The sequence below is a fragment of the Peromyscus californicus genome, unplaced genomic scaffold (genome assembly GCF_007827085.1).
Source record: "Peromyscus californicus insignis strain IS unplaced genomic scaffold, ASM782708v3 Scaffold_14__1_contigs__length_90479793_seg_2, whole genome shotgun sequence".
Taxonomy (NCBI): Eukaryota; Metazoa; Chordata; class Mammalia; order Rodentia; family Cricetidae; genus Peromyscus; species Peromyscus californicus.
The window spans coordinates 57,477,571-57,498,795 of record NW_026294436.1 but is presented as its reverse complement, the minus strand read 5'-3'; the positions used below and the strand labels follow the sequence as shown (position 1 = coordinate 57,498,795).

Below are 21,225 nucleotides of genomic sequence, written 5' to 3'. Positions count from 1 at the left end.
CCTGGTATACTATACCCCTGCACACAACACCTGACAGAGCCAGCCCCAGACTCTGGGAACTTACTGTTAAAATTATGATCAACAAGAACCAGCAAGATGGTCCGACAAGCAAAGGTACTCGTCACTAAGCCCTGAGAACACAAATTCTGATCTACCACAGGGTAGAAGGAGAACCTGATTCTACTCAAGTATCATGGCACCCGTGAACACTAAATAAATAAATGTAATATAAAATTTAAAAAGTTGTGATTAACAAATTCAAACTGTGACAGTGGTAGCACATTAAAATAAGAGACAGAGTATACCACAAGCTGGAAGAAGGGGCTTAGTAGTCATTGACCAAAATCTACCTTAGGCTCTTGCAATTTTTTTTCCTGTACAGGCCCAAATGGTCAAAATGTTAAGTTATATAAGACCATTTAAGACTGTCTTAACTATTGACCCTCACTTGCACTAAAGTAACTCATAGATACTACGTAAATGGGCATGACTGTATTTTGGTGAACCCTTCTTTACGTGTGTGTGGTGTGTGCATGTGAGTATATGCTATGTTCCTGGGAGGAGGGGCACATACATATGTGCAGAAGCCTAAGGTTAACATCAGGAATCTTGCTCAATCACTTTCCACCTTACTGAAATAGAATCTGTCAAGTGACCCCAGAGCTTGTTGATACAGCTATTTTAGCTAGGTAGCTAGCTTCAGGACCTCTCCTGTCTCCACTTTCTGAGCACTAGAATTACATGTGGACCACTATGTCCACCTGGCATACACACACACACACACACACACACACACACACACACACACACACACACACACAGAGACATACACTGAAATTTCTCTAGAATCCTGTCCCTTTTAATTAAGTGCAATGTAAAGGGAGGGAAGAAGACCTGATTCTGGATAGCTTTGGTTTCATCTTTTCTATCACTGAGGCACACTCCCAGATCAGTAACTTCATTTCTTATCACTCTCTGAAACTATTATCTACCATATAAACAGACCTCTCAATTAAGTCTTCCCCGTAACTCCCTCCACCTTAATTTTCTTCTTAGTATTTCATTAAGTATGCCCTCCCTTTTGTAAACAGGCTTCCAAAAGTCCAAACTACTTCACCAAAAGGTCAATATATTTTTGGGGCCAGAAATGGCTTAGCAGTTAAGAGCACTGACTGCTATTTCAGAGGACCCAGGTTCAATTCCCAGCATCCACATGGTGACTCACAACTGTCTGTAACTCTTTATATTTCTGGATGTTTTTGTTTGTTTTTTGAGAAACAAAATAATTAATTTTAAATTTTTTAATTTTTTGTTTTTTGTGTAACAGCCCTAGCTGTCCTGGAACTCACTCTGTAGACCAGGCTGGCCTCGAAGTCAGAGATCTGCCTGCCTCTGCCTCCTGAGTGCTAGGATTAAAGGTGTGCCCTCTTCTGGCCTCTGCAGGCACCAGGCACAAAAGTGGTGCATATAAAAAAAAAAAAAAAAAGCCGGGCGGTGGTGGCGCACGCCTTTAATCCTAGCACTCGGGAGGCAGAGGCAGGCGAATCTTTGTGAGTTCGAGGCCAGCCTGGTCTCCAAAGCGAGTTCCAGGAAAGGCGCAAAGCTACACAGAGAAACCCTGTCTCGAAAAAAAAAAAAAAAAAAAAAAGTGGTGCATAGACATACATGCAGGCAAAATAATCATACACATAAAACAAAAATTAAAAAAGAAAGAAATATCTCTATATTGATCTGAAAACAATCTGATAAAATTTGAAGGAGCAAAAGATTGAAGGCAACCCAAGATGATTCCTGAGTGCTTTCCTGTACTCAGACAGCAGACAAGGGCTCCTTTGTTCCACTAAAATTCAGGTCTCCATTCTCCCTTAGGGAAGCAGGGAGACCTCAACTGATAGTAAAGAGAGTCTGACCTTTTTTTCAGTCCCTTACCATTAGCTAAATCTGTTCTGCCATCTGTGCTGCTCCCTTTGCTGGACATCTTGAAAATGGTATTTGCTGTATCCAGCCTGGATTTGGGAAGAAGGAAATAAAATAATTAGAAAAGCTTCTGGGAAAGACAATAAAAGAGACAAGGACATTCAACAATACATAGGTTTTACCATTTTCATAAGAATTAATCTTTTGTGTGGGTACACTTAATATTAACTACTCAGTTGCTAACCCCCACCCCAGCTTCCCTGAATGTAACACCATAAAGAGACATACTTGGGGGGGAGGTCAACTGCCAACTCTTTACCTTCTTTCTTAAGTAGCTGATAGTGTGTTTTGGTTGGTTGGTTTGTTTGTTTTTCCTACATGGGAAAGAAGGAACTGAGATAAAACTTGAAACAGGAGGTGCACACCTAATAACAAACTGCTAGCTAAGAACCTCAACTTAACACAAGAAGGCTACCTTCAGCACTGCTGAGCAAGATCCTCCCACTGTAAGCAACACATTTCCACAAACTCTGTGAAGCATTTGTTTTCACATAACGAATACATGGGTCAAGATTCCGAATCTCATTTCATGCACAAATAGACAGAAATCAAGCTCTTGCAAAGCACCCTGGTCTTTGGTCACTCAGCTGCAGTGTCAAGCCTATTAAAAGCAAAGACACATAAGATTATAAACAGAGCCACGTGGTGGTGGTGCACACCTTTGATCCCACACTTGGGAGGCAGAGGCAGGCAGATCTCTGTGAGTGCCAGATTGGCTATACAAAGGTATGTAAAAGAGAATCCCCACTAACCCATCTTAGCTCATTTTACATAGTGGCAAACATTACTTCAGCTAATTCTACTAATTTTCACCAGACTTACCTCTGTAGCAAAACCCTATCTAGAACTAGGGAATGTATCTTATTTCTTTAATGCTGCTATAACACTCCCATCCCTCTCTAGGACCTTATCGCCACCTCCAGCAAATTCCAAAGAGCAAAGAATAATATTATTCAGGCTAGAGTTTTGTTTAGCCCTTTCAGTGTCTTGAACAAAAGGCAGTGGTAAAAGACAAAGTATGATTATGATCTAAGACCGAGTACCCAGGCACTGTCCTCCAATCTTTCAACAGCCCTTTCATTCCCCTAACAATTATCCTAGAAGCCATCCTTATCCTCACCCTCTGCTTCTCTCCTTTACAGAAACTTGTACTGTTTCATAAAAACTGTCCTCTGCAGAGACAGTTGCCCAAAGAATGCTTGTAGCAGGCCACAGTGGAGTAGTTCTGACAAAAAAAAAAAAAAAAAAAAAAAAAAAAAAAAAAAAAAACCGGACCAAATCTGAGAAAACACCTGGAAGAGCAGTGACGAAAGAAGGTGCCAACAAGCCGTCAACAGCCGTGTATACACGCTGCTTCCGGGGTAGACTACTTTCTTCCTCTAACTTTTTGTTTCTTTGGTTTTGAGATAGGGTCTCACTCTGTACCTCAGGCTGGTCTCAAATTCATGGGGACCTTTCTGCCTCAGATTCCCCAGAGCTGGGATAACAGCTGTGAGCCACAACTGGCTTCTTTTCCCTCCTCTGATGTGTAAGTTTAAACAAAGATTTATGTAGGAGGTTTTTTGCCTGTATGTATGCATGTATGTATTTATGTGCAGCACATACGTGCCTGGTGCCTGAGAAGATCAGAAGATGGTGTTGGATCCCCTGAAACTGGAGTTACAGATAGTTTGTGAGCCACCATGTAAGTGCTGAGAAATGAACCCGGGTCCTCTCCAAGTCGAGTAAGTGCTCTTAACCTCTGAGCCACCTCTCCCACCCCATTTGGATGTATTTTGCTAAATCATTTCCTACACAGCACTTGGCTTTGTCTCTCAATAGTCACTATTTATATTCTTTAACATCTCAGTAATCTCCCCAACCCTGAATCTACAGGTTTAAAATTAATTATTGTAAAAGTCCTATAAGGAGGGCTGGAGAGATGGCTCAGAGGTTAAAAGCACTGCTTGCTCTTCCAAAGGTCCTGAGTTCAATTCCCAGCAACCACATGGTGGCTCACAACCATCTGTAATGAGATCTGGTGCCCTCTTCTGGCCTGCAGAGATATGTGCAGACAGAACACTGTATACATAATTAATAAATAAATCTAAAAAAAAAAAAAAGTCCTATAAGGAAAGTTATTTCATTACTAGTCATAAAGCAGACCATTGTATGATAGTAAATTAAGAGTAGCTGAGATATTCTATTTGTAGAATTAAACTGTCTACCATGTCACATGCCCACCCCACTATTATCCACTTCCAGAGGATAAAACAGCAGCTCTTGAAAACCTTTCTTGTAACTAAATAGCATCCTCTCTGGGAGGTTGGGAATGTGTGAACTTGTCATAAGGCTCTAGAAAAGGCTTGCCCAGCCTCTATGACCTGCTCTGAGAGTGGGGGAAAAGGAAGCCATGATGTTCATCTCATCCAGAATTCACAGGACAGTCTTTTAAAGGAGAAAATGGCTTAAGGATCTTTAAAAAATGGACCTCCTTTTTGAGATAAAATTGACAGACCTTATTACTAAATTCAGAAACATAAAACCCTGTGAATGCTTATGAAAAACATTCACACCGGGCGGTGGTGGCACATGCCCTTTAATCCCGGCACTCAGGAGGCAGAGCCAGGTGGATCTCTGTGAGTTTGAGGCCAGCCTGGGCTACAGAGCAAGATCCAGGACAGGCACCAAAGCTACAGAGAGAAACCCTGTCTCAAAAAAAAAAAAAAGGTAAAGAAAAGCATTCACACAGCAGATAGTTTCTAAAGATCACATTTTAGCAAAATCAGTCCCAGACTAGAAAGTAAAAGTTCAAGATCCCAGTGAATGAGTGAAGCCATTCATACACTGTACCCTGATGAGCCCATGATTCTCACTAGATTTTGCTTTTTTCATCTATAAAGTAACAGACAGAAAGCTGGACATGGTAGCACATGCCTGTAATCCCAGCGCTTAAGAGGTAAAGGCAGAGTCAGGCAGATCTCTGTGAGTTCGAGGCTAGCCTGGTCTACAGAGTGAGTTCCAGGACAGGTAGGGCTGTTACAGAGAAACCCTGTCTCAAGAAAAAAAAAAAAAAGAGGTGAAGGCAGGCCTATGAGTTCAAGGTTATCCTCAGACACACAGCAAGTTCAAAGTTAGTGTGGGCTACATGATACCCTGGCCTGAAAAAAACATAAAAGACTGAGTGTCCCTAATTTAAGTATCCAAATGACTCCAAAATGTGAAACTTTCTGAGAATTAACATGATCCTCAATTAGTTTCAAATTTTACAACATTTCAGATGTTCATATTATTTATATGCAAACATTCCCAAATCCGGGCTTAAAGTATAGTTTAATCATGGGGCCCTGGGCTCAATGCCCAATACTGCAACAATAAATACTAATCTGAAAAACTGAAATGTAAAATAATTCTGGTCTTGAACATTTTAGGGAAGGGACATTCAACCTGTAGCTATTCCAGAGGTGTTACACATTAGTAGAATTTTATGTTAAAACCTATGCAGGAAGGTTTTATTAGTGAACTTCAATGGAAATTTTGGGCATCTACCCTCAATATGCATGTATACACATACAATCAGATTGCATTAAACTTAAGGTTAGCCCAACATGGAGGCACACATTGGTAATTCCAGCACCTGAGAGGCTGAGGCAGGAGAACTGCCAAGAGTTAGAGGCCAACCTGGGTCACATGCAGAGTAACAGCCAGCCAAAACTACTTAATATGACCCTATTTCAAAAATACAAAATAGGGGCCTGGAGAGATGGCTCAGAGCTTAAGAGCATTGGCTGCTCGTTCGGAGGACCCAGGTTCAATTAATTCCCCAGCACCCACACGGCAGCTCACAACTGCCTCTAACTCAAGTTCTAAGGAACAGGATGCCCCTCTTCTGGCCTCCACAGGCACCAAGCACACAAGTGGTGCACAGGCAGGAAAAACACCCATACACACAATAATAAAATAAAAATAATTTTTAAAAATATAAAATAGGGCTAGCAAGATAGCTCAGTAATGTACCTGACATGGCAGCCAGCCTGCAAATCTGAGTTTGACCCCTGGGACTCACATAGTGGAAGGAAAACAGACTCCAACAAATTGTCCTCAGACTTCCATACATGCACCATGGCACACACACAAAATAAGAAAAATGTAATAATTTATAAAATGTTTTTCTGGAATATAGGCCAAACAAATAATCAACATTCTTTTCTATACACCACTGGATCATCTTATATATCCTTTAATGAGATTATAAATTCTCATTTTGGGAATTATTTCTCTAGAAAACCAAGAAATTATGGGCTGAAGAGATGGTTTAGTGGATGAAGAAAGTGCTTGCCATGCAAGTGTTAAGGATGAGTTAAAATCTCAGGTGCCAGAGAGAAAGCAAGATATGGTAAGTTCATATCTGTCCCGTCAGTGCTCCTAAGAAAGAAGGGAGCTAGAGACAAGAGAATTCCCAGAAACTTGCAGTCTAGTTAGCCTGGTATATACAGGTATAAACAACAAAGACCCCACCACAAACAAGGTGGAAAGTGAGGACAGTCACCTGAGGTCGTCTCTGCCCCGACACGCATGCTGTGGCATACGTGTACATGCAAGTATGTGCACGTATACATACTTACCCTCACACACACACAAATTATGACAAACACAACTACTCTTGAGAGAAGCTATAGTTCTAAGTTTCAGTCAAAATTAAATATAACCAATTCAACTCTAGTACAGAAACTATAGTAACCACCTGCTATGTATATATGGAAAGCATAACTTCCAATGTGATAGCATTTAAAGATAGTCTTTTGGATACAATCAGGTTTAGATGAGGTCATAAAAGTGGACAGCCTCATGATAGGATTGTTACCTTTGTGAGAGACAGAGTTCTTTATTTCTCCCTTTATCCCCAGCATGTGAGAGCAAAGTGAGGAGGCAGATCTCTGTAAGCTGAAAGACATCCGTGACCAGACACCATCCACGTTACTGATACGTTACTCTTAGACTGTACCCTCTAGAATAAGAAAATGAAGTTCTGTTTTTTTTTTTGGGGGGGGGGGTTTCAAGACAGGGTTTCTCTGTGTAGCTTTGTGCCTTTCCTGGAACTCACTTGGTAGCCCAGGCTGGCCTCGAACTCACAGAGATCCGCCTGGCTCTGCCTCCCGAGTGCTGGGATTAAAGGCGTGCGCCACCACCGCCCGGCGAAGTTCTGTTTTTTAAGCCACCAGTCATTGGTATTTTGTTCTAGCAGCCTGAGCCATCTTAAGATACTTACTGTCCAAACTAAAGCAGGCAGCAACACTTTAACTGTGCCCTACAACTTTAATACCATAGCCACTGTAGAATGTAGAATCTTTTCCACTCATCAACAAAATAAAGACATTTTGATTCAAGCCCCAATCACCTTTTTTCAATGCATTACATACTCCAAAACTCCATTGTTTCCACTCTGGTCAATTAACATGTAAAATATGGTCCAGAGCAAACCATGCTGAGCTGAAAGAGCTGATGGGGTCACTGTCTCAGGTAGCTGGAGGAGTTTAGTTTAGCTCTACTGCCTATACCCTAAAAATAACCATGACTCCTGCCAAACTGAAGGTTAAAGAGTAAACTATTTGAGGATGGCGGGGAGATCCAGGTGTTATTTCGAGTTCAGTAGTAAATCCCAGTGATCCAGTTTGTTTTTTCTGTTTTAGTAATAATAGGCCTTAAGTTTCTAGCTAACTATATGACAAACTATTAACTAAAAGTCAAGCAGAAAAGTAACCAAGAATCTTATTTAAAAATTGTTGGTGGCCAGGTTTGGTGGCACATACGCCTTTAACCCCAGAACTTAGGAAGCAGAGGCACAAGATCTCTAAGTCTGAGGCCAGCCTGGTCTACATGTCTTATTTCAGGGCAGTCAGGGCTACATAAGAAACCCTGTCCCTAAAAACAAACAAATACAAATAAAAACTAAATAAAAAGTCAGGGCTTCCCTACTGATAAAAGATCTGTGTAACAAACACACGTGCTAGAACAACTGGCTATCACAACATAAACCACCTTCACTCCTAAACTGCACAATACCCCTAAGCTAAAAATGAGGCATAGCATGGAGATGATGGGAGAGCACATGCTTAACACACAGAAAGTTAAGAGCACTGGCTACTCTTTCAGAGGTCCTGAGTTCAATTCCCAGCAACAACTTGGTGGCTCACAACCATCTATAATGAGATCTGGTGCCCTCTTCTGGCATGTGTAGATGCATTAAAAACACTGAAAATAATTAAATGTTCTTCACCTGGGTCAGAGATAAACATACTGGAGTATGTCTACACAGTAAGACTACTAAGAAACACTGGGCGGTGGTGGTGCACTCTTTTAGTCCCAGCACTTGGGGAGGCAGAGGCAGGCATAAGTTTGAGCCCAGCCTGGTCTACAGAGTAAGCTCCAAGACAGCCAGGGACACAAAGAGAAACTGTCTTGAAAACCAAAACGAAACAAAAGACTACTAAGAAACAATAAGCAGAAATGAGCTAATGTTACAAACAGCAATATGGATAGAGCTCAGATACATCATGCTACTATGTGTAAGAAGCTGAACTCAAAATATCATTTGATATTGGGTTATCATAGGATTCCATCTGTGGTACTTTCTGTAAAAGATGAAATTATAAGGACAGAAAACAGATTAGTGTTTGACAAGGGCAGTGGAATGAGAGTGGAATGCAACTGATCCTAAAGAGCATGAGAAAAGCTTTAGGTACGGTGATAACGTTCTGTTTTCAATTGCAGTGGTGTTACATGCCTGTGTTTGTCAAAACAGGAAACCTAAAAATGTAAATAAATACATTTTACTATATGTAAATTACACTTCAATAAATATCGTACATAAAAAAGAGTGAAGAAAAAAACCATGGAAATTGCTACATAATACTCAATTATTAAGCACATTAAATTTGAAGATATCTCAGTGGTTTAGAGAACACATTGCTCTTGCTGAAGATCAGAGTGTGGTTCACAGAACTACACTGCATGGCTCACAACCACTTATAATTACTGTGGGAACCAATGCCTCTGGTCTCCATGGACACCTGCATTCCCCACATAGACACATACACATAATTTTAAAAAATAATTTTTTTTTTTTGCTTTGGTTTGTTTTTTGAGATAGGGTTTCTCTATGTAGCCCTGGCTGTCCTGGAATCACTCTGTAGACCAGGCTGGCCTCGAACTCAAGAGATTCGCCTGCTGGGATTAAAGGTATTGGCCATCATTGCCTGGCTATAAACTGTTTTGTTTTTTTAAAGCCACTACATTCAAGGTTATATTATTATCCCTATTATTACTCTGGTGGTTTATTTGTTTGAGATAAACATAGCCCAGGGAAGCCTAGAACTTACTATATAATATATAACCCAAGTTGTTTTCAGACTTGCTTCTGCTGACCAATACTGGGGTTACACATACATGAGCCACAATGGCTGGATAAAGCTATCATTATTAATATAAATTTATGAAAGTGGTCAATGTATCATAGCAAATGAGTAAAATGTCACATTTTCTAACCTAAAAGTGAAAGTGCTAAAAGGATTTGTGCCTCAGTTCAAGCACTTATTTATCAGCAACCAACATAAATGGCAAAATGAATCCAACATAACATCAAGAGCCTCTAACTTTACTGTTTTGGTGAATACTAAGAATATTCAGCTTAAAATAATTCAATGTATTGCTAGTAAGTGAGCTATTAATCTGAATCTTTACTGATGCTAGAGATGGAGCTCAGGGGCTTACACGGGCATTATAAACACACACTACCACTGAGCTACACCTCCTTCACCTTTATATACATATTTCTTTAACTTCCCTTAGATTCAGCTTTAATCCTTTGGTGTCTAGGGCCTATAAAAACTGGTCTGATGACCCTACTTGACCTTGGGCCTGACAGAAACATTTAAGTAACATTATGATGGGTGCTGTCCTTGATCCCTTTATTAAAAACTTGGTTTCAGTCAGTTCTTATGACATATTTTCCAAACATTCTCTCAGGCCAATCCGTATCTCATTCTGCTATGCAGTTAACAACTCTCCTATATAAATATCTATATATAGATGAGGTAAGGTTTTAGAATTTTTTCTGAAACCGAAAGGTAATGCTCCAAAAGTTCAATTATTAGTAAGACAGATATTTGCAAGCCACATGGTTCTCAGGTTCCACTGAGAAGACAGATCTCCTATACAGCTTATAACTGAACAGCTGTTCAAGGCTAATCTCCACCCAAAGTATGAATCTGCTTTTCTGGATCCTATCATCATCTGGAATTAATCCTCCGTTCCTTATTTTCAATTCTTGTTTTCAAACAGAAATGGCTCATTTACAATTCATTTTCCTCCAGCTCTTATACTCTGCCCCCACCCCAGATGATCCCTCAGCCTTAGGCGCACTAAGTGTGTTGCAGATGTATCAACTGGAACTGGGCAGCACATGGCCACCTGTTCTCTACTGTGAGATTACATCTAGAACCTTCTGAAGCTACACTCATGAAGTATCATCAGTGTGGCTGCCTAAACAAGACCTGAACAAGGACAACACCAATAAACACGCTACCATGGAATGGGAAACCTCACCAGGCCCCGGCCCTAGACAAAGAATAGGAAACAAAGGAACAGAGGCGAAAAGGGCAGTGGGAGAAGAAATAGTCTTCCCCAGGGAAAAGCCCCTAATTCATTATCCAATACCAAGTGATCAGACCTGAAATCATATACATACAAGTGATGATATTAAACAAACTCAACAGTTATACTTATATATTTAGAAGTGTGGTGTGTAAAACAATAATTAAAGAAAAAGAGGCCATGAATTTGAGGGGAGGAATACAGTGAGGGGTTGGAGAGAGAAAAGGAAAGGGAGAACATTATGTAATTATATTAATTTTAAAAAATAAAGATACTAGTCAGGTGGTGGTGGGACATGCTTTTAATTCCAGCTCTCGGGAGGCAGAAACAGATGGATCTCTGAGTTTGAGACGAGCCTGGTCTACAGAGCAAGTTCCAGGACAGCCAGGGCTGACAGAGAAATCTTGTCTTGAAAAAATAAACAAACAAACAAACAAAACAAAAAAAAAAAAGAAAGAAAGTGAAGTGCTATTTTCACTTTTGGGAAGAAGGGAAAACAAGCTTTTAAGGCACTTGGAAGGCTGGATAAAATTTCAAAGAGGAGAAAGAAAAAGTCGAAAAAGAAGAAGATGACAATGATATTCTGACTGCCCAGAAGGAAAAATAAAATGAAAATTAAAAACCCGATAAATTCAAGAAAAACATGTAAGTCAGCTTTAATTAACTGTAAGAAGAGCTAGTCAAACAGGGAGGCTCAGTGGTACGGTACAGTGCTTGCTGAACATCTACAAGGTCCTGGCCTGAGACCTTCTCCCCATACTATGAACAAAACTCAAGAAGAGCACAGTGTGTGCGTGTCATCAGGGAGGTTATTTTGTCAAAGATGGTAAGACGGGCTGGAGAGATGGATCAGAGGTTAAGAGTACCTGCTGCTCTTCCAGAGGTCCTGAGTTCAATTCCCAGCACCACATGGTGGCTCACAACCATCTATAGTGGGATCTGATTCCCTCTTCTGGTATAAAGTCAATAGAGCACTCATAAAGTAAATAAATAAATCTTTTAAAAAAGTAAGCAATCTGAAATAGAAAGAGAAATAAGTTTAAAGCTATTACAGTTGCTAAGAGCCTATCTTAAGATTGGTGGCACATGGAAATAAAGGGAGGGGACATGAGAAACACTATAGGGTAGACAGTGTTTGGCTTCATAAACAGTTCTAAAACTAAAAGTTAAAGATACATTTTGAGCACAGAAATCAAATGCCACAAATGACAAGCTGGCACCCGGAAGACTAATTCTAGTATGTTTAAATCCAAGCTGACATGTTATGAAGGTAGTGAGAATCAATGCAGTACATGTAGAACTTAGAGCCACGTGGTAGGAGATAATCATCTCCTGCAAGTTGTCCCCGGGCTTCCACATGTACATCATGGCAAATTACCCACACACATACATACACCCACTCAAAATAAGTAAAAACAGACTTTAATTTTTTTAAAGAAAGAAATAAATTAGGGCTAGATATATAAACTTACAAATTATCTAAATAGAAATTTCAAAATCAGATACCTTGTAAACTAAACCTTACTAAGAACAAACCAAATCAGTACCTAAGAGTATCTATGTTCTAGGTATCTAAAAAGGGAAGTCCGGCCGGGCAGTGGTGGCGCACGCCTTTAATCCCAGCACTCGGGAGGCAGACACAGGCAGATCTTTGTGAGTTTGAGGCCAGCCTGGTCTACAGAGCGAGATCCAGGATAGGCACTAAAACGACACAGAGAAACCCTGTTTTGAAAAAACAAAAAACAAACAAAAAAGGATTCTTAGTCTTTTCCTTTGGGGGGAGGGGGACAAGGGGAGCACTCAAGGTGGCAACATTGGCCTTGAAGTCAAGATACTCCTGCCGCAGCCTTAAGAATATCTGGTATTATAGGCATATATACCTACCTTTACCTTATTGAAAATTTTCCTCTTTTCATTTAAAGGAAACATTTACAACTGCTCTTTGTAATTTGAGTTGCAGGCACCAATATTCTTACATTTAGGGGCCATTTACTTGAACACAGACACTAATATAGCAGGAGTGGTTTGATAACAGGTAATAAGTAACTAAGCGATGGCTAGTGGATACAACTTACGGTACCTGATTCATGTCCCAGGAAAGCTGGGATAGATTACATCTTGCTAAACAGAAAAGCACACAATTTAAAACTCATAAACTGTTTAATTCTGTACTTCGCCAATTAATATTTTTATTCCATGGTTGATCAAAAAAACAAACCAACTACAAAAACAGGTCTTACTGTGCACACAGTTACAAGACTTCCACGCCTGCTACTGACCTCACTCACTCAGGTCCTTGAGTTCTAAATAGGGAAGGTGAAAAACAGATTATCTCGGCTTACTGATAATCTAGTTAAGGAAAGAAAAAGGCAAATTCAATCCCAAAGACTTTTTTTTTAAAAGACAGGGTATGGCTGCATAGCTCTGTCCTGGAGTTCACTGGCTTCCAAACTCAGAGATCCGCCTACCTCTGCCTCCTGAGTGCTAAGATTAAAAGTGTGCCCCCCAACACCCAGCACTTTGGATCCTTGCTAGACATGTTTAGAGTAACTTTTATACAGCAAAAATAATACATTAGTAAATCTACTGATAGTATAGTTTAGTCTTTTGATTTTAAAAGCCTCTAGTCTAGAGTCAGGCATGGTCACGAATACCTATAATCTTAGCACTCAGGAAGTTGAAACAACAGTAGTGGTGGTGGTGGTGGTGGTGGTGGTGGTGGTGGTGGTGGTGGTGGTGATGGAGGTGGTGGTGGTGCAAGTTCAAGGCCAGTCTGAGGTACAAAGTGAGTTCAAGATGAGGCTCGGCTAGAGTGAGATCCTGTCTCAAACAAATACAACCAGGATGGTGGCACATGCTTGTGATGACATGAAGGCAGAGGCTACCTAAGACCGGAAGTTCAAGGTCATCCTCAGTTACATACTGAGTTTGAGGCCAGACGAGGCTACATGAGAGTCCATCTTTTGAAAAGAGAGAGAAAGAAAAACAACAACAACAAAATTCTTGTTCTTTGGTAATACTTTGAACCCTGAAATATCCTTAGAAGGAGAAGAATTTTACAGCTGTGATAAGACTAAAAATATGATTCAATGCATACAAAGACGTTACCTAGAAATCTTTCCTGCAGGTTTGGGGAGTGGGTGGTGGAGGAGCATCCTTATCCAGAAAAACAGGAAGTAAGGGAGAGTCAAGTTATTATTCTTTCAATATATTTCCTTTTCTCCTCCACCATCCTCAAGCAACAAAAACCTCCAGATCTCATAAAATGCAAATGCCTAACTCTTGACCACTGTCAAGAGTCTTGACATTACAATAGGAAATCTAGTCCCTGGGTGGTAGTGATAAAAGTTAATCACCCCCCCCCCAAAAAAAAAAAAACAATCACTGGTCTGAATGAAGCTGTCTTTATACTGTGCTGTCATCAAAACTTCAACTTCTATGAACCTTGACTCTTCCAAAACAGATGTGGAAGAAAAACAAACCAAAAAAGTTTAAAAATTCTTCATTTGCACTGTCTTAAGATGGTATAGCTTCAAGATGAAAAGATCCCTGATTCACTTTAGAGAAAGTATTTCCTCGTCATATTCTTAATAATCTGCTGGTGAGACTCACCACAGGGCTCACCATCTTAGAGAAAACATTTCCCTTTTTGTAGCAAAAGTGAATCACACGGGGGATAGTTAGAGCCCAGAGAACAACATTTCAGCAGAAAGGGAAGGAATTAGAACATACTCTGACAAGGTATGCTGACAGACCAAGAGGAAGAAATTAAGGAACAAAGAAATTATTGGTGACTGGGCGGTGGTGGCTCATGCCTTTAATCCCACTCAGGAGGCAGAGGCAAGTAGATCTCTGTGAGTCTACAGCCTGGTCTACAGAGTGAGTTCCAGGACCGTTACACAGAGAAACCCTATCTAGAAAAACCAAAAAAAAAAAAAAAAGAAGAAAGAAAGTAAGAGTTTAAGAATGCATTTAGAGCCTGCCTGGTCTACAAGTTCCAGGACAGCCAGGGCTACACAGAAGTAACCTGGGGGGTGGGGTGGGAGTGGGGGGGGGGGGAGCTTTTAGAAAATATACATCTACAAACATTTCCTATCCCTATACTCAGAAATCAGATTTAAAAAACACCCTACATGAGCATTTATAAAGCAAACATCTGATATCAACAATTAAGACTGAATGTGAAGGGAGTGGAGCTGGCTCAGCAATTAAATGCTTACTGCTCTTGCAGAGGACCCACAGGATAGTTCACAACAGGCTGCGGCCCAGCTCCAAGGGACCTGGTGCCTTCTTTTGTTGTAGCCTCCACAGGCACTACCCTCACATGCATAAACTCCCACACAGACACAGATACATAAATCTTAAGGATGAATCCGAGGGACTGTGTCTCAGTAACAGAGAGCTTGCTTAGTATACCTGAGCCCTAGGCCCAGTTTTTGTTCTTTTTTGTTTTTTTTGTTTTTTTTTTTTTCTTTTTTGAGACAGGGTCTCACTTTGTAGCTCTGGCTGTCCTGGAATTCACTTTGTAGACTAGGCTGGCTTCAAACTCAGAGATCTGCCGCCTATCTCTGTTTCCAAGTGCTGGCATTAAAGGCATTCGCTACCACTCCAATTCTTAAAAAAAAAAAACACAAAAAACTGGAAAAAAGATGAGTGCTAAAAAACGCACACATGAAACTATTAACCTGTGCACTGTGCCTCACATCTGTCCACCAGGCACTTGGGGAGCTAAAGCAGGCTTACAGTTTGCAAGATGAGCCTGATCTACACAGGGAATTCCAGGCCAGCCCGGGGTTAAATTGAGTCTCTATCTCAAAAATCAAATAAATGGGCTGGAGAAATGGTTCAGTGGTTAAGAGCACTGGCTGTTCTTGCAGAGGACCCAGATTTGATTCCCAGCACCCACATGGCAGGTCACAACCACCTATACCTCCAGTTCTGGGGTATCTGACACCGTCTTCTTCTTCCTCCTTTATCAGTCATGCAAGTGTTGAGTAGATAGCCAGGTCGGTAAACACCCATACTCATCAAACTAAAAGCTGTACTTTTATTCTTAGATCTTACATATACACATCAGCATTAAAATTTTTATTTTAGTTCATAATGAACATTTTCTAGTTTGGGCACTGTGTGGAATAAAACTTTAACACAGTCACACTCCAATTTTTCCTACTACAAATCATAAAGATACTAAAAATTGGTCAGACCTACCTTACAGAGCCACTTAGCTTTTCTATTAAGTCTCAGTCTCAAACACAGTTCTACTCTCTGCTACCAGAAACCTAAAAGCCTTACAAAAACTACATTTACAACTGGGTTCTGACTCCTTCTTTGGCTTGGCCCATGTTGATGAAAGCACGTGATGCTGCTTCTACTAATCAAAAATTCTGCAAGCTAGCTATAAAAGGAGATACTTTTTTTTTTAACCAAAAATTTCCCACTGCATTTTGAAAAGTTGGACCTCCGAGACTAACTGGGCTTAGACACCTACTAAATGGAGAATCAATCACTAATCACTCCTATGGCATGTAACTGTCTTTAATCCCAGCACTTGGGAGGCAGAGGCAGGCAAATCTCTGGGAGTTGGAAGCCAGCCTGATCTACAAAGCGAGTTTGAAGACAGCCAGGACTGTTACACAGTGAAACTCTGTCTTGAAAAACCAAAATTAAAAAAAAAAAAAAGAAAAGAAAAGAAAAAAGAATGACTAAAGATAATTCAGGCAAACCGATTCTCCATTTTTAACAGTACAACACATGATCCATACAAAGACAAAACACAATGCAAATGAATAAAGAAAACAAAAAACAGGCAGAGTGCTTAACTCAATCATTTGAAGACAAACATTAATAGTTTAGGGCAGCAGGTCAAAACACAGCCAATTAAGTAATTTAGTCAAAGCTGGAATAAAGTTACAAACAATACCCAAACTTTTGGAAATGGTAGTAAAATTGTTAAGAGTTTAGTGGTGTGCTCTTGAGCATCAGGAAAGAGACTGTCTTGAATTGAGGAATTAAAAGCCTTCTACTCGCACTCACCTTTTCTCCTTTTATCAATGATGTAAGGCCAGGCTGGTTCCTGAGAAAACTGGTCTGGAGGTTCACTGAAGAACTGAGAAAAGTTAAAGTTTACATGGCAAAGGTGTCTCTTCTTCTGAACGTAGTCAAAACACTTATGACCACACTTTACTGTTTTTTCAGTCCTTCTCAGAACTATTTAAAACCAAAATAACTTACTAATTCATTTCTGACTACTGAACAAAACCCATACACGGAAAGTAAATACAAAGAATTAACACAAGATTTAAACGCCAAGCAAGTTATCTCCCAGCTCCACCAACACTAAAAAGTCGTTTATGAGGAAAACCTGCATCTTTTCAACTCTAAACCAAACCACCTCTCATCCGAAGCTACAGAGCGCGGGGGAGGGTAGGAGGGGGGAGAATCCGGGGGAGAATGTGATAGCGCTAGTGCCGGTTTGTTTACAGACTCTACCAACAATCATGAGTCAGAAATTCAAGCCACCAGATGCTTTCCAACTACTAAGGACCAAGTGGGGCCGTCCTAAGGTGTCCTAAACGATTTCGGGACAGGGGAAAGTACACTAAGAGAATTATATCACAAAGCGTCCAAGACCAGACCTCAAGTACACACTGCCAGTTTCTTGGACCTCGGCCTTCCGTACAAGGTGCTGGGCCTGAGAACTTGGGATGGGGGAGGGGGACACATTGCGCGGTAGCCCTGAAAGTGACAGGGAGACGTACACAGAACCGGGTCCTCAAATTAGAGAGGGAGAAATGAAAGCATACAAATGGGTCACCGGTCGAACCGAAAGTCCCTGCGAATTATGGGGGTAGCCCGAGGGGGCAGCCCCGGGACTGACCTGGGCAAAGGACAAGCAGTCCTCCCAGCACTGACTCGGGTGAGGGGAAGAAGAGCTAAACCCCGGGAGCTTAGGAAAGGGATCGGGCCCATCCTGCGGGGAAGCGGTCAGGGAGAGGGGAAACAGGCCGAGCCGGAACGAGACACGGACCGGGTAGGTCAAGGGGAGGGCGTCCGGCTGGGACAGTTACAAGCACGGGAGCCGGCGAGGCTCGGCAGCCCGCTTCCCGTCTTGGGTCATCCTTCTGCCAGCGGATGCTCCGACTGTTCCAGGCCCAGCCGCCCCGTCCACTGCCGCCACCAACGCCGCCGCCATCTTACACTGGCCAGCGGCAGCCACCACCGCCGCCTCGGGTCCCTGCGCCTGCGCCTGCGCCGACACGCTTTCCGGCCGGGTTTGCGACGCTGCGCTGGAGGGGACTGAGCGAGAACGGTCGCGCGAGCTCTCGGCTCCCAACCCTCCCGGTGGCCGCACGAGGGGCGGGGCTTAGGGCCAACCGAAGCAGTGAGGGGCGCGTGCGCGTTGCGGAGGATTCAAGCTGTTTCCGTAGTTTCAGAGTAATGGCTTGTCTCCTGGTATTCAAAACACGTGTGATTTAGGGGTTCCTTAGCGTTGTGACGGAAAATGGACCCGACTTCCAAGGGACTTGCATGCAAATCACTAGGCGTCCTCCAATCCTGAGGTTCTAACTCTTGCCACATTTCTTTTTTTTTTTCCTCCGAGACAAGGTTTCTCTTTGTAGCCCTGGCTGTCCTGGGACTCACTCTGTAGACCAGGCTGGTCTTGAACAGAGATCCGTCTGCCTCTGGCCCCCAAAGGCTAGGGTTCAAGGTGTACGACACTGGCAGAATTTTTTAAGTTAGCATACAAACAGGTTTCACGCTGGGCATAGTGGTGCACGCCTAGCACTTAGGAGGCTTGGGCAGGATATGCGCAAGTTGGAGGTCAACCTAAACTAATTCATCCCCAACACACACACACACAACATATACACAAAAACAAAATAATAGGTTTCCTTGTGGTATTTTCATACATACGTGTCATACTTGCTGGTCCCCTTCCCCAATAACCACCTTTCTCCTTGTTGGATACCTTCAATTACTCTTAGCTATCATGACAAGTATATATTCCATTCCTTTTGTTTGTTTTTCAGCACTGCCTGTCTTGGAACTCGATTTGTAGACCAGGATGGCCTCGAACTCACAGAGATCTGCCTGTCTCTGATTAAAGGCGTATGCCACCACCTTCAGGCTCTTATCTCCTATTTTCCTTTTTCCTTTTCTTCTAGTTTCCTTTTCTTATCTCCTATTCCATTCCCTCTCTATATCTGTTCCTTGCCTCTCAGGCTCCTTTCTACTTCCCTGTTAAATACAAATAAATATGTGTAATGTATACACACACACACACACACACACACACACACACACACACATTTAAATCCAGATTCTGCATATGAGAGAGAACATGTCATATTTGTCTTTCTGAATTTGGTTTATGTTGCTTACCATAATCCATTCTGCAAATACCATTTCATTCTTCATAGCTGAAAGACTCCATTGTGTATATATTCCATACTTTCTTTACCCATTCATTTGTGTATGGACATCTAGGTCTATTCCATAATTTAGCTGTTGTGAAACTGCAGCAAAAATATGGATATGCGCCGGGCGGTGGTGGCGCACGCCTTTAATCCCAGCACTCTGGAGGCAGAGCCAGGCGGATCTCTGTGAGTTCGAGGCCAGCCTGGGCTACCAAGTGAGTTCCAGGAAAGGCGCAAAGCTACACAGAGAAACCCTGTCTCGAAAAAATAAAATAAATAAATAAATAAATAAATAAATAAAAATAAAATAAAAATATGGATATGCAAAGTAACTCGGCAGGTTGATGGCTTCAGGTGACTTTTGTATATTGTTTTGTGCTGACACCTAAAGAAAGCCTACACAGGATTCTAAATTAGTCCCAGATAGGAGGCTGGGACCGTTATTTGTTGCTAAAGATGTTGTTTTAGACAGAGTCTCCTGCATCTCAGGCTGCATTCCAACTCACTGCATAGCTGAGGATGACCTTCTATTACAAATCCTCCTGCCTCTACTCCAGAGTTGGGATTACTGGTGTACATCACCACTCCCAGTTTATGGAGTGCTAGAGGTTGAGCTGCAGGGCTCTGGACATGCTGAGACATGTTGAGAAAGTACTCTACCAAGTAAACTACATCTTCAGCCTCTTTTTCTTTTAACCAGAAGGTCAAGGTACTAGGTTCAGACTCCTCAACGCTGACCCATTCCAATACCATTCCCTCCCTCCCTTCCCCACTTCAATTCTTTGTTTTTGAGACAGGTACTTAAGTAGCCTAGAATAGCTTTAAATTAACTTCTATAACTACTGACTCCATCTCCTGAAGGCTGGGCATGCACCACCATGTCTGATTTTATTCATCATTGGGAATCAAACTGAGGGCTTCATGCATACCAGGCAAGCACTCTACCAGCTGAGCTATGTTCCCAGCCACATTCTATTCCAAGCTGTCTCTTGCTTAACTGCTTGCTGCAGTAGACATGTGATTAATACTGTTAACTTGACAAGATCCATAATTAGTTAGGAGACAAGCCTGTAGGCATGCCGGTGAGGGATTACCTAGATTAGGTTAATTGGGGTGGGAAGACCTACCTTAACTGTGGGTGGCATCATTCCATGGGCTGGGGGTTTGACTGAATAAAAAGGAGAAAGTGAACTCAGCACCAGTATTCATCACTCTGTTTCTTGACTGTGAACATAATGTGACCAGCAATCTCACACTCCAGCTGCCATGCCGTCCCCATCATGATGAACTTCCCCTCAAACTATAACCTGAAATAAACCTTTGCTTAAGTTTCATAGTTGACATAATTTGCCCAGCAATTAGGAAAGTAAATAATACAGCTAGTTTGTCTATTAGTGCTTTGATGCAATCAAACATAAAACAGCCAGAGTGTCTTTAAAATGTAAGTCAGGTCATAGTCTCCTACCCAAAACATCCAATACTTTACCATCCCATACTAAAAATCATAATTATTGGAACTGGAGAGATAGCTCAGCAGTTAGGAGCACTAACTGCTCTTCCAGAGGATTCAGGTTCAAGTCCCAGTACTCAACATGGTGGCTAACAAAATCCATTTCCAGGAGATGATGTCCTCTTCTGTCTCTGTAGGCATTTACACAAAAGTGGTACATAGGGCTGGAGAGAAGGCTCAGAAATTAAGAGCACTGGCTACTTACTCTTCCAGAGGTCCTGAGTTCAATTCCCAGCAACCACATGGTGGCTCACAACCATCTATAATGAGATCTGGTGCCCTATTCTGGCATGCAGGCAGACATGCAGGCAGAACACTATACATAATAAATAAATAATCTTTTTTTTTTTAAAGTGGTGCATAGACTTATATAAGTGCAGGGGTGGCACATGCCTTTAGTCCTAGCACTGGGGAAGCACAGGCAGGTGGATCTCTGTGAGTTCGAGGCCAGTCTGGTCTACAAAGAGAATTCCAGGACAGTCAGGGCTACATAGAGAAACTCTCTTGAAAAAAAATTTTTTAAACGAAATTATCACAGGTTCTGCATGATCTGGTACCTGTCTTATTTCTGATTTTATCTCTTCCCTGGCTCCTTGGATCTGCTCTAGCCTCATTACCCTTCTTGCTATCACAAAATTCACAGTATGTTCCAGCTCTAGCTTGGTGTTTTACCTTGGAATATTCAGC

At 41.6% G+C, this 21,225-nt stretch overlaps 1 protein-coding gene across 5 annotated transcripts in view; it reads right to left on the bottom strand.

Moving 5' to 3' along the window:
* Dcaf8 (DDB1 and CUL4 associated factor 8) overlaps positions 1–17,833 on the bottom strand; it is a 48,396-nt gene extending 30,563 nt beyond the window's left edge. The window contains exons 1-5 of one of the 5 annotated variants that reach the window (XM_052737653.1): positions 17,639–17,802; positions 16,645–16,717; positions 2,393–2,578; positions 2,237–2,291; positions 1,930–2,006 (exon numbers count right to left, since the gene is read on the bottom strand). In XM_052737653.1, coding sequence (XP_052593613.1) covers positions 1,930–1,978 — 49 coding nt within the window. In that variant the 5' untranslated portion in view covers positions 1,979–2,006; positions 2,237–2,291; positions 2,393–2,578; positions 16,645–16,717; positions 17,639–17,802. The other 4 variants (XM_052737652.1, XM_052737655.1, XM_052737651.1 and 1 more) reach the window with 4 other exon arrangements.
* Positions 17,834–21,225: the final 3,392 nt, after the last annotated feature.